At 36.8% G+C, this 13,373-nt stretch overlaps 1 protein-coding gene across 7 annotated transcripts in view; it reads right to left on the reverse strand.

Moving 5' to 3' along the window:
- Positions 1–1,076: 1,076 nt before the first annotated feature.
- The window catches only part of WAC (WW domain containing adaptor with coiled-coil), an 83,344-nt gene continuing 71,047 nt past the window's right edge, over positions 1,077–13,373 (reverse strand). For all 7 annotated transcript variants that reach the window (XM_057730433.1, XM_057730431.1, XM_057730432.1 and 4 more), the window contains 7 exons: positions 11,697–11,942; positions 10,329–10,451; positions 9,305–9,453; positions 6,627–6,745; positions 4,893–5,079; positions 3,587–3,714; positions 1,077–2,073 (listed from right to left, as the gene is read on the reverse strand). In XM_057730433.1, coding sequence (XP_057586416.1) covers positions 2,004–2,073; positions 3,587–3,714; positions 4,893–5,079; positions 6,627–6,745; positions 9,305–9,453; positions 10,329–10,451; positions 11,697–11,942 — 1,022 coding nt within the window. In that variant the 3' untranslated portion in view covers positions 1,077–2,003. The remainder of the gene's footprint in view (positions 2,074–3,586; positions 3,715–4,892; positions 5,080–6,626; positions 6,746–9,304; positions 9,454–10,328; positions 10,452–11,696; positions 11,943–13,373) is intronic.

Below are 13,373 nucleotides of genomic sequence, written 5' to 3' on the forward strand. Positions count from 1 at the left end.
ACATCATCTTTCCAGAAAAGATACAGGACTACATCAGTAAGGGTTCTAACTTAACATAGTTCTTCAGTTTCATTTACATGCACTAATCAAGTCCAGCAAATATAACAATCTCACAGGTATTAACATTTCACGACGATATCATTGATGACATTTTTCTTACATTTTGAAAGTATCCTCAAGTTACAATTAAAAAAAAAAAATCAGTTTCCAGTATGACTCTAATTCTTAATTACACTGGAACATTTTTATATTTTAGAAAATATTATCCATACTATTGCTTACAGTTTACCTTTTAAAATTTATTGAAAAATCTGAGCATCATCTTCTATATTTTAAATATGCTTAAAGCACAAGAGCAATTTCGAATTTTAGCATCCCAGAATGTAGTAACAATGTCTAACATCACAAAATAAGCCCTTGGTGCTGGCAGTTCTGAAAGCACATGACTACATCTGCCTCAATGGGGAAAAAAAAGTCTCTAAATCGGATAAGATTTTGAAATTAGGAGGTTTTTCTGCATAAAGAAACCCTTGTGATCTGATTTAATACTGGCAGTGTCATGCTAAGGCCGTGTGACCAATATTTTAGCAAAGAAAAAAAAAAAAAAGCCAAGGTGATTTTATAGTAGCAATAGTTTCTTTTTTTATTTTAATATACTTTAGGAAACAATATACAAAGCTGAGCTTTCCCACCGTTTCCAGGTAACAGCAGGAAGCCCCAATTACACAAATTTAGCGTTTTGTGATGGCTAAGAACAGCAGTCAGCACCAGACTTGAACAGTTAGCTACAACACAAACATCCTTCAAAATGAAATGTCATAATAGCAAGACAGGTAAACCAGGGTTTAACAAATGCCAACCACGTGGAAGTGACTTAATCATTCTTGTTGAATTTCATATTTCATTACATATTTTTATACACAATTTCCTGTTAATATGCTTTAAACAAAACCTCCCTTAAGGAATTATTTCAATTAAGTATAAATGTTCAACAAGAATAGTTTCGATAAAGAATCCCCAGGTAGTTCAAATTCTAATATGCACTGACCGAAGGTAAAGAAAAATAACAGTTTTTGTTTGTTTTAACATGTTTATTACAACAGATACAATTCACATCTGACTAGCTCTGTTTCCTCTTCCCCCTCCCACAACCATGTTCATTGGGCCATTTCCTGATATTTGAGCAATCAATGTACTTTCAGCACACATGCCCAGCAGTACTTTTAAAAGTCCATCCTTGCAGGGTGCAAATGGATTTCAATAATTTATACAAACAAGTGGGTTATGCTCAGTCACTGCAATGTGAAGCTACTGTACACAGGAATGAAAAGGTTATAGAAAAGTGCCATAGCAACAGTGCCTTAAGAAAGGAGAAAAAGAGGAGCCTTAAAAAATGGATAAAATCAGATCAAGGATTTCAGAGGGAAATGGAACACACGGGAAATGAAAAACATTTCTCTGCAAAACAAATGGAGAAGCACTGCTCTTGATCAGGTGCGCGTGTGGTAACAGTTGTTTCATGATACTTTGTACACCACCCATATGGTTCACAATCACATCCTTAGAGACACAGACCGCCTGGCGCTTGCACTGAATTTTTGAAAATGCAAGATTTCTGAATGATAAATTAACCCCCCCAATTTTTCGGTAAAAAAGCTCATTCTGCAGACAGGTTTACATGTGAAAGGCTAGGTATTTAGCCACCTCAGCACTGATTAGTTTTGGATGTCTAAGCTCTGTTACACATGGCTTCCCATGGCTTCACTCTACAAAACATATTTACAACGTGAAGAATACATCTACAAGAAATCTACATTTCAAGGGTTTTACAAATCAATCTTGTATCTTTCCCCTGAATTGAATCTCACAGACCCCGACCCCTTGTCATTTCCTTTGCCCAGCTTAACGGTCCAAAGTCTACTTAAATGCAGCTCAAAAATGTTAAGACTGGGCAACAGATTTACAGTTCCTGTTCTCAACACCATGTGCAATTATTCACATCTTCACACCATGAAGGAATTCTGATTTTTTAGCTTTTCGAGTTCCTTAATTTGTTGTCTCAAAAATAGTATCCTGAAAAATAAAAGTGGGCATTAGAACCTATGTGGTCACTATAAATGTTACAGAAAAACCAAACTTTTAACTATAAAAATAACTTTACAAAGAAAATGAGTAACTACTAGTTAAGATGAAGTGATTTAAAAATGATTAGTCTAGTTAAGACAAAGTAACCATTTGAAAATGACATATATTAGAGTATGAGGATGAAAAAAGAATGTTTCCTAGTTTTCTAACCCTTTCTCAATAATTGGTTTGAATAAAATGATTTAAAAGGTTCACTGTATCATCATCACACACAAAAGGCAGCAGATATTAAACATGAGATAAACTTACACTGCATGTTTTCTGGACCATACTATAGTATGCCTAGAATTAACTAGGTGCAAGAGGCTAATCGTTTTTGAAGAACTCTCAATAAAAATGTAAAAATGGAACAGAGTCAAAGTCCAATTGACATGTATATTTAAAACAGAAAATAAAGCACGAACTCCACAGCTAACTAGATTTCCAGGAACTTTGTAACACTGATGCTCTCTGACCCCCTCCTTTTCTGTGAACGAGACAATTACTGCTTGATACAGCATATCTGACTGTACAGTCAAACGTGACATGTGACATATGACTGGTACGGGATGGTGTTTCAGTAAGTTACAGTAAAGACAACCATCTGTTTTAGCAAGCCAAAATAAAGTTAAGTTTTACATATGTGAGAACTGCTTTCAGAGCAATCCTAGAGTAAAAAAATTCCCAGCTGATATTCAGCAAGTACCTCCAGACATTATAGCAGTTGAAAGGTTAGACAAAAACTCACTTTTCCAAGTTTACTATAAACCCCAACTTGGTATTTACTAAATTTTTGTGGTTTCATAACAAGATTAACTCTACTAATGATCCAGTGACTCAATACAGACAGGATGTGAAGCTACTGAAGGTTCTGTAATAGGCATTAAAAAATATCTGTACTATTTAACACGAAAGAGAGATCCTACCTGAGTAAGATACTAGGTTAACAAATGTGAAACAGAGTTTAGGTGAAAACAATTAAAGAAAGCAGATATATATCATTAAACATCTTGGACAACTAAATTCTTAATGTAATTTCCAAGGGATCTATTGATGCTGTGAGGATAATGCAAACAGTGGTTTGAATTTCAACTGAAATATGTACCCTCAGCAAGAGAGCCCTGCTCTCAACCCAAGAAGGGACTCGTGGTAATTGGTTGCTGTTGACACCTCACTTTTTAAACAAAACATCACTGGTACCTTAGAGTGTCATAATGCAAGGAAAAAAAGTCTAATAATGAAGAACTTACCATGGGTTAAGAGAAATAAAATCTAGGTGCTATTACCATTCATCAGGAATATTACTAAATTATGAAAACAGTTTACAGTATTACAGAATGTGATACAATATATCAGAGAGAACTTTAAATTTCAGAAATGAAATTCAACTTATGTTCCTCAGTTTAATTTGAGATACATAATGCTGAAAACACTGAAACATTTATTTCAGTGAAAAGCTTACCTTTGCTCTCGCAAAGTTGCTTGAATTTCACATACTCGGACTAGAGATCTTAAATTTTTTAACTCAGTACAAATTTCTGACATATGAACGCTTCCCATGTTGTGGGCTTCTTCTCGCAATCTCGATGCCTATAATTAAAGGAATGAAAATCTCATGAAATGTAAGTCATATTCACACACAAAAAATAACATTAAATTTGAGTGTAACTTTATACCAAGATCACAGAATAAAACTTTTCCTTTAAATCAAAAATGCTCATGAATCTAAGGGGGCAATTTTTCTTTTAAAAAACTGTCTCTAAAATGGTGGAAGATATTCATTTAAAGATTTCCCCATCAGGTTTCTTGAGAGGGTAGCATTTCCAATCTCACAGAAGTACAGCATTGGGATAGAAAGAAGGACTCATGATTTGGGATTCATAAAAGATGCTGGATCAGCCAAAGCAAAGTTCAGGTGTAACACTGATAAAAGGGCCTTACTGTATCCCTGTATCAAGAGATATACAATGTAACTGCATGAACTTACGAACATTTCAGATGGTCAGTCATCTGATAAAAGGGAAAAGCCAATGGAAGAACTGGAATGTCCTAAAGTCCCTCATCCCTAACCCAGTAGCTAGTCATGGGAGAGTCATAAGATTACTAGTAGAGCTAAACCCTGAACAACAGAAGTCTGAACTGGGCAGGCCCACTCACACATGGACTTTCTTCAGTAATAAACACCACTGTGCAGCACGATCCAGGGCTGGCTGAATCTGGGGTGGGAGACTCTGGATACGGAGGGCTGACTATAAACTGTACCCACCTCAACTGTGTGGAGGGTCAACCCCCAATCCCTGCGTTGTTCAAGGGTCAACTGTACTAATAGGTTCTACAACTATCAGAGCAGCTGGCTGAGTAGAAAAAGCACACTGCCTTTGAGCTGTGTCACTGGGTGGCCTTGATATAAACCTATTTGGTCTTAAGGGCCTCATTAGTAAAATGGAAAACTCATTCTCTGCACTGGTTACCAGCTTTAGAAAGTGGAGAAAATTAACATAAAGCACTTAGCACAGAGCTAAATGCTGAGTACTTGATAAAGGGAGCTATAATGATAATTAAAATATTTCATGTGAAACCACAGTTACCTCACAAATATCCTATAAGTACACATTAAATATTTTATAAAGTGACCACAGACATTCTAATCAGAAATTAGTTGTTTTAAATACAGCTTGATCTACTGGTCCAGATTAGATTTTTCTCAAAGTCAAATGACTCTGCCAGTCATCCAAAGGTAAAACGTCTGCTGTAATCGTGCAACATACCTGCTTCTCTGCATGATCCGCAGGCCATCCTTGAACATGTTTGATGAGACTCTCACTGAAGTGTGCGGCGAGCGTGGGTGTTAATGAACACGGAGGGCGGGCAGACGAATTCTGCGGCACAACTGCTGCAGCTGATGCGTTACTACCAGAAGTATGATTTGGACCAGGGGACGGACTTCTCTGGCTACTAGAAGAGAAAACACAAATGAATGTGTAGTAGTGTGTGTTTAAAATTGAATGTGTCTAAAAGTGGTTTCCAGGTATCCTAATGCCTTTCATTAATTTAAAGATAGCCAACTTCCTAAGAAAAATTTACTATTTCAACATTAAATAAATAGAATTTAAAATCCAAAGTGTACTTATATATTCCTAACACACTTTCAGGGGTTAAAACAGCCCTTTTAACACTAAGGTCAGAGTTGAATTTAAAATATCAGTACTCTCCCAAATTTGAGAGCAGAACCTGTTGATTCTATACACTACAAACACTAATAAGAATGTAACTATGCAATGGTCACATTTGAACCGCTGTAGATATAAAGTACACCTATTATATCTTAAATACATGAAGATATGGAGGGAAAAGTACACTGCCTTTGACTGTTTAATATCAGAGGCAGAATTAATGTAAAACAAAATTGACATTGTAACTTCATAACAATGAATGAGTTTAGTGGCAAAATAAGATCGAAAAAAGCAACACTCTGACACTTGTTATCATCTTCTAAAACTATATGGTTTGGGCTAGGATTTGGGGATGTGGTGGTGAGAAACAAAAATTTAATCACCCAAGTTGATTTCCTATCTGCTTCACACCAGACTTGGCTCTGAATGAATTTCAGTTCCTTCCAAAAAACTAAATTTTCCAAAGGAAGAGGAATTTGCATCACTGAGGATATTTATAATTACACTGCAGCATCTAACGACAATTTAAAAGAATTTCCCAAAAATGTTCTGAGCAATGGCAACATTACTGAAGTTAAGGAGATAGCTTCCCAAAGTGATTATACTGAAGGGAACAACTCATTTGGATGTATATGTTCTGAAGTGCTTGTTCAGAAAACAGTAAAAACAACAGCTAAGTTATTTTGCCACCGCGTAACAAGAAATAAAAATAGGAGAAGCAATCGAATAAAAATCATTTAAAGCTGTATTCGTGAATTAACAAAGAAAAGTGACAACACAATACAGCTCTATCGGACAAGCAACCTGTATGGGATCAGTTAAGGCTGTTAGGAAAGCCTGAGACAGACAGACAGACAGACACACACCCCAGTTGGAAAACACACACACACACACCACCCCCCATCACCACCACCCCCAGTTGGAAAATACTGGCCCAAGTTTTAGATGTGAGATTTTTGGCTTTATAAATACACTCAAATCTAAAACTTCTATTAGGAAGTTAAGAATGGTATTTTCAACAAACGAAGTAGTATAAAATCATGTGCCCTCTACAACAATCACATATTGTTATTCCCATTGTATTCCACCAAGTAAAATTCTAAAGAAAGAGCCATTTTCTTCAAAATAACCCATGATTCAGTACCAGAGACAATCTACTTATTGCAGTAAGATCTGCCTCTGTAAATTTTATAATACACAAAACTATGTTAGGCTATCCATGGATTCTTCCAAGATCAAGTTCTACTATGCAGATATTACAGAATCCAAATATGGCAATATGCCATACTAAGGAAAAACCAGTTGTCTCAACACACAACATCAACTTACTTTGAGCGCTGAAGACTTCGAGGAGAGACAGGCTCATGACCTGGCTGCTTGTCAGCAGTTACAGGCTGCTGTGTGGCCGACTGTGAAACTGGTCCTTGCTTAACTACCGGAGTACTAACCTGAAACATCAAAATCTGGTAAGATAGGCTTCTACCACAGAGACAAAAAGCATGGAAACTACATTAGAGCAAAAGTTCTACCAATGAAACTTTCCAATTATCTCTATTCAGTGATTTTTAAGATAAGAGTTGTCCAAACTGTTTCATAATAAGATTAGTACTGGTGATAGAACCACATTTAATTGCGTAAACTATTGTCATCTAGGGCCCAAACCCACAGACTCCAAGTCTAGTTAATCTTAAACACTATAAAATCTAGAGATTTAAAGAAGTAGAATCAAAAGTTTCCAAAGGGCATGCAGTTAGAAGAAAGTTTTGAGAACTTAAATCTAATTTCTTCATAAAACGGCCCATGGCCAAAAAAATTACTTCACAAACCAGCACGAGAAACTACTGATTTTGAGCCCATTTTTCTTTCCAATACACTATAAGCTCTTCTGATTTACTGTTACTTGTGCATCAATAAAAATAAATGTTACTACATCATACAAATACAGATGCTCAAATTTCAACCACATACGAAGAGAATGTATACACTGGTCTATCAAAGAATGAGCTATGGCTCGTACCCAATTCAACTGGAGTGGGCTTCAAAGAGATGTCACCCTACAGAGGAAGACCAACAGGTCCACGGTTGCTGGTGGGGACACATATTCATATTCAGGTGCAACAGAGAGAAAACAAGCAGTCTTAAACGTAAGCCTAAAATTAAGGCACAAAGGCAGATGGAGGCATCCGTGATTAAGTCACATCCTTCAGCAGCAGAGTTTGTTATTTGGGTGTGTGGGGGTGGGGGTGATTATTAACACCATCCCAAACAAATCTGTTTTGCACTGCTACTTCTGAATATAAAAGAGCATGTTCTTTTATAAAGAACATTTTTATAAGATCTACGTAAGATCAAATGTTCACTTTTAAAAACAACTTGAAAGTTTTTAATGCAAAAAACTGAGAACCACCTGCTTAACGGATTTGAGGTGACAATATTATGACTGACTGTAAACCTACCACCACCACTCATGCCACATGCAGCCACCATTCACTGCACTCTTAGTGTACCACCAAAAGATGAGTTTTAAGTGCTAAGAATAAGGTTTCTTTTGCTAAAACTCACATTTTAATTCCTCTCCCATCAAAATACAGGCAAACAATACGGAATTGCACAAAAAAATTAACAACTGTTAACTCAAAATTTTAAAAATCAATCTTAGAGTGACCCTAAAACACACAGACAAATGGCTGAAGCAGGGAAGGGATGAGCCAACAGGAAGACCTAATTTCAAGCTATGTTTCTATACATTTTTATTTTTAGACTTCTGCTTATGATTTTATTTGAATAAAAAGTTCTCTGGCATGAAAGTTTGAAACAGCCGCACTGTTTTACAATTAAAAAATTTCCTCCTAGGGGCTTCCTAGGTGGCACAGTGGTTAAGAATCCACCTGCCAATGTAGGGGACACGGGTTCGATCCCTGCTCCAGGAAGATCTCACATGCGGTGGAGCAACTAAGCCCTTGAGCCACAACTATTGAGCCTGTGCTTTAGAGCCCGTGAGCCACAACTATGGAGCCCATGTGCTGCAACTACTGAAGCCCACGCACCTAGAGCCCATGCTCCACAACAAAAGAAGCCACGGCAATGAGGAGCCCGCTCACCACAAGGAAGAGCAGCCCCCACTCACTGCAACTGAAAGAAAGCCCGCGCACAGCAAAAAAAAAAAAAAAAAAAAGACCCAACACAGCGAATAAATTAAAAAAATTTCCTCCTATAGTTATCAGTAAGAGTTAGAAAAAAAAAAATTTACAACCTGTATATTCCACCTTCCAAACAGCTCGAGTTTTACTGATGGATGCTACAAAGCAAAGAATGAGAGCACCCGGGAACTGCTTATGAATGTGTGAGCAAGATCCACAGGGTGTAGTATAAAATTTGACAGCAGCATCGCAAGGTTCTGTTCACAGTCCAGTAAGAATGGAAACCAGCAATTTTCTAACTGTGCTCTGAGCAACCAAACCACGTTAAGACTGTGCTTGGACAAACAGGCAACACAGCTTAGAATAAAACGGTTCTGTATTCAGAAAGACCTAGGTCCCAAAATCTGACTCAACCACAAAAATCAGACTTAAAGGAGGATCTAATTTTCTATTAAATGAAGCAAAGTGTAGCTGATGTGAAAATTAAAATAATACATATAAAACTCAGCACAGAAACTGACTCATTTCTGTAATAAAGTATGGGGAAAATCACTGGAAAACGTTCTCTCATATTTTAGTTTAAAAATTCTATAAATATGAAGACTGAATTAGTATACCTTTTTTACCCACAAAGCCAATGAAGAGAACAGCATCAACGTGTAAAAGTGGCACAGATGCAATTCCCTCCTCCAAGCCCTCAATTAACTGAGAACCTAACCTGTATCTATTCTCAATCATCTGTCATTCATCCCCCCACCACCTCATTCCCAAAAGAGGGCTTTTTCTCCACTATATATTCTAAAACATTATGAAACTTGTTTTAACCAAAACTGGTTTCTTTCCCCATTTCCCTCACAGGTGACATACCTTTGGCTGTGATGAAACAGGAGGAGTACTAATCAAAGGTTTGATAGGGACTGTGTTAGTCTGAGGTGTGCTTATTCTTGGAGACACGTATGACCTTGGGGATGATGCATCAGATGTTAAAGACATTGGAGACTGATTAGATGGCTGGGCTGTAGAGAGTAAAATAAACCAAAAACTTCTGTAATTTATGTGGAGGGGACCTTTACATCCCTCCACATGCCCCATCCCCCAAAGAGAACAGCTATCTGAAAAAGTCAGCATCTAAACTACTCACTGGTGCCACACTGACCAAATGAGCTGTTAGAGATCAGCACACCCAGTGTGGCCCCCACTCGAAGTCTGAACACATTCTCACCTGGAAGGTATCCTCCCATTCTTACTTCTTCTTTCTTACTCTACAAGTAGGCCTGACTGTGGCCCTCAGATCCCTGCCTCACGAGACTAACCAAGGCCTGGCAGAGTCTTTTCAGTGCACACTGCATTAGCAGACCAGATGTTCCTGCTCACTCCAGCAGCCTTCTGCACTGGGGCTGGGGGACAAGTCAAGTGACCCTTTCATTTCCCGTTTGCTCCTCTGTGTCTGTCCCCTACTGGATACCTGCACAGACAAGAGGGCTGGCTAACTCAAGGCAGGACTTGAGCACTTCTACATCCTCTGGTCAAAAACTAACACCAACTTGAACCAAACTTTAGCTCTTAAAACAGATCAAATGATTCACAAAGATTGAAGGCATATCCGCTTGTTTTAGCTTTGGAGTAAAATATCTCATTAATGACAAACGCTGAATTAAATATATACTATATTACAGATTTAAAGGCAATAGTGAAAGATAAATGTCAAAAGCTTGTTTCATCTAAAAGGGTAAAGAAAAATACTACTTGTATACAGCAGTTAAAAAAAGAAAACAAAACCATTATTATAGCTATTCTCTCTTCAAAAACTAAAAAATCTGCTACTAATCCCACCTGCCCCCGCCCCGCCCCACCAAGATACAATTCTAGAGGTATCTAAGAATATAAATACCTTGTGTAGAGAGCTGAGCAGCTTGAGAAATCAGAGAAGTTATGTTGAAAGCAGATGGTCCAGCAGTAAGAAACTTATGAATTATAGACTGCAATGAGGCTTGTGTCACAGCTGCTGTAAGAACTATAAACATATTATATCTTAAATTCAAATAAAAACACAGTGGCATATGTGGTATTAGTAACAACTTGAAAACTCAAAAAGAACCCAGAAAAAAACTGGAGTGTTTCATATTAGAACTCCCAAAATAAAAGTCTAGAAGACAGAAGTAATACAATGGGTCTAGAAATGTGACATGATCTGAGGCAGAGGCAAAGAAATTTAATGGGATTATACAGTAAAACAGTACAGTTTCCTTTATGCTAAAATTTAGGTGTCCAGTTAAAGAAAACTCCTCTTTGAGACTTTTAAAACAGCAAAGAGAACTCACTGGAACTTCTGATTACAGCAGAAACCTATCCGTACACAGGCAAGGTGCTTAGTACATTACTTGGAATTAACTGGATAAATAGCAGCTGTTTCATGTGACTGCCTCATTAGACAAGCTGAGCACTCAAACCCTACATCAACACCTACCCCCAACAATCTTTCAAAAATGGATATTAAAAAGCTGGGTCCTTTGGAATACCATGCATTTTTGAAGCATAAGCTCTTTTATTATTGACATTTTCTTAGGCTATCATTTCTTTAAACTGTTTTAAAACCCCACTTTGCCTAGTAAAATGTTTACCTATCAAACAAGAGAATACAGAAATGTTGAGGAGAATAAGAATGGAAGATTAATGACCAACTAGCCTGAGATACATCTATTTTTAGGATAGAGGAAGAATTTAAGCACTTAACACCACTGTTAAATATATTATGGTAAAACATATGCAAATAGGATATTTTGCAATGTTCGTTAATGTTTCAATCTGAACAGTTTATGAATTAAAACTGCAGTCACTTTTATTCAGACTTCAAGGTGACTGCCTAAATCCTTTAGTAGTACACTGAAAAGCAAAGTTGGAATTAACAATGCAATTAATTAGGAAAAACAGCATGTTTTCCATTACTTCCCTTCTCAAAAATGTTTAAGTAGTTTAAAGAAAAAAATTCACCACATACATTAAGCTGACAGAACAGTTATCTTCAGTAACTACCAGGTACACAGCAAGTCTTGAAAACTGCACAGAAAATCCAAGTATCGCTAATTCAATTACAATACCAAAGGCCTTAAGCTATGCGGGATACAAATTTCAAAGCATGAAGTTCAAATGTGAATTTCAAAACAAAATAAAGATCATTCCTACATTGGGGATTTCACTAATTACATAATTTTGCACAATGCAAACGAACTTTTTTGAAATTGTTACAATGAAAATTTACCTTCATTTATTTTGGATATGTCCACATTAGAATTATTAAGTTGCAGCGTGGCTTGCAAAGCAGGAAGCAACTGTCTAAGCAGATTTGGGTCCTGAAGTAATGGAGGTATTGGTGACTGTGGAACAGGAGAGACAGGGATTGCTGAAGCAGATGCTGGAGGTGCAGATGTGGGGTTCAGTCCAGAGGCAGAGGACGTGGAAGGAGTTGTGCAAGAGTGTGATACAGATTTGTCTCCTGATGTAGATTCTAAATAAAAAGGAGGTAAAAAGGCTGAAAAACATTACTTGAACAGAGGAAACTGTAACCAACATCAAAACAAGCAACATCCACGTGCCAGGCACCTAACTCAAGTAATCCCATCTAATATTTACAAGGTAGCACAGAGGGGGCTCAGTAGATATGAGGTAGACATTTTATATCCTGATTTCACAGATGAGAAAGCAACCTGCTTGAAGTCACAAAACCTGGTAAGGCAGTGACTCCTCCAAACCCATGTCTGAGTCTCAAAGTACCATACTCTGTTTCTCAGTAATGTTGTCTCAAATACATGTACAAGCACACCTTGTTTTACTGCATTTTGCCTTTATTACATTTTGCAGTTACTGCCTTTTTCTTCCCCCCAACAATTTGAAGCTTTTGCAGCAACCTTGTATTGGGCAAGTCTATCACTGCCGTCCTTCCAACAGCATTCTTCTTTTTTAATTAAGATATGTATTTTGCTTTTTAGACACAATGCCATTGCACACTTAACAGACTACAGAACAGTGTAAACATAACTTTTACATACAGTGGGAAACCAAAAGATTCATTTAATTTCTTTTATTGTGATACTTGCTTCACTGTGGTGGTCTAGAACTGAACCCACAATACCTCCATGGTATTGTCCTGTATTAGCTACACTTTCAAATAAGCTTCCCTTATGATAAAAAGGGACAATATAATTCTCCAAGACTTAATTTCTATGTATCATAAAATAAGGTAAAAATGTTTACAACTACAAAAACAGTCTACGTAAACATGACAATGACCTTAATACCAATCAGGATAGGCACGACTGGGAGCAGCCCCAGAATGGACTAAGGATGTGATGAATATGAGACTCCTACCTTGAACTTTCATACTTAACAACTGAGTTTTAGAATTACATACTCCTCTTTTGGAATTAAATATATAAGCTAAAGAACTACCTCTATCTGTATCATTTAAAGATTATTAGCACTAAAAAAGATCCTTTTAATAGCAAAAAACTCCCACAAAACCCCAACCTCAGTGTTTAAAACTAAACCAAAAAAATGTATAAAACATGCACGAAAAATTATCATTATCTGAAAGCTGTCATTTCATATTATTTATAGAGCTTCAAGGGAACAAATTAATACCACAATAGCATTTTTGGGTAGCATTTGACAAAATGATCCTGCAACTTATTTACCAACTTATGGCAGATTAAACTTTTGTATATACATTTAAGTCTTTAGAACTAGTAGACAAAAACACAAAAAATAACTTTGATGCAGAAAATTATAAAGAGCAAAATAATTACACCCAAAGTACTGGTAACCAAAATGCTTTAAGGAACTCCTATAAATCAAAAAAGACAAAGTAAACAATAGAAAAGTGAACAAAAGACAGGAAAAGACAATTCACAGCAGAAACCTGAATGAGCATCTTTTGGTT

This window comes from Hippopotamus amphibius, chromosome 4 (assembly GCF_030028045.1).
Source record: "Hippopotamus amphibius kiboko isolate mHipAmp2 chromosome 4, mHipAmp2.hap2, whole genome shotgun sequence".
Lineage (NCBI taxonomy): Eukaryota > Metazoa > Chordata > Mammalia > Artiodactyla > Hippopotamidae > Hippopotamus > Hippopotamus amphibius.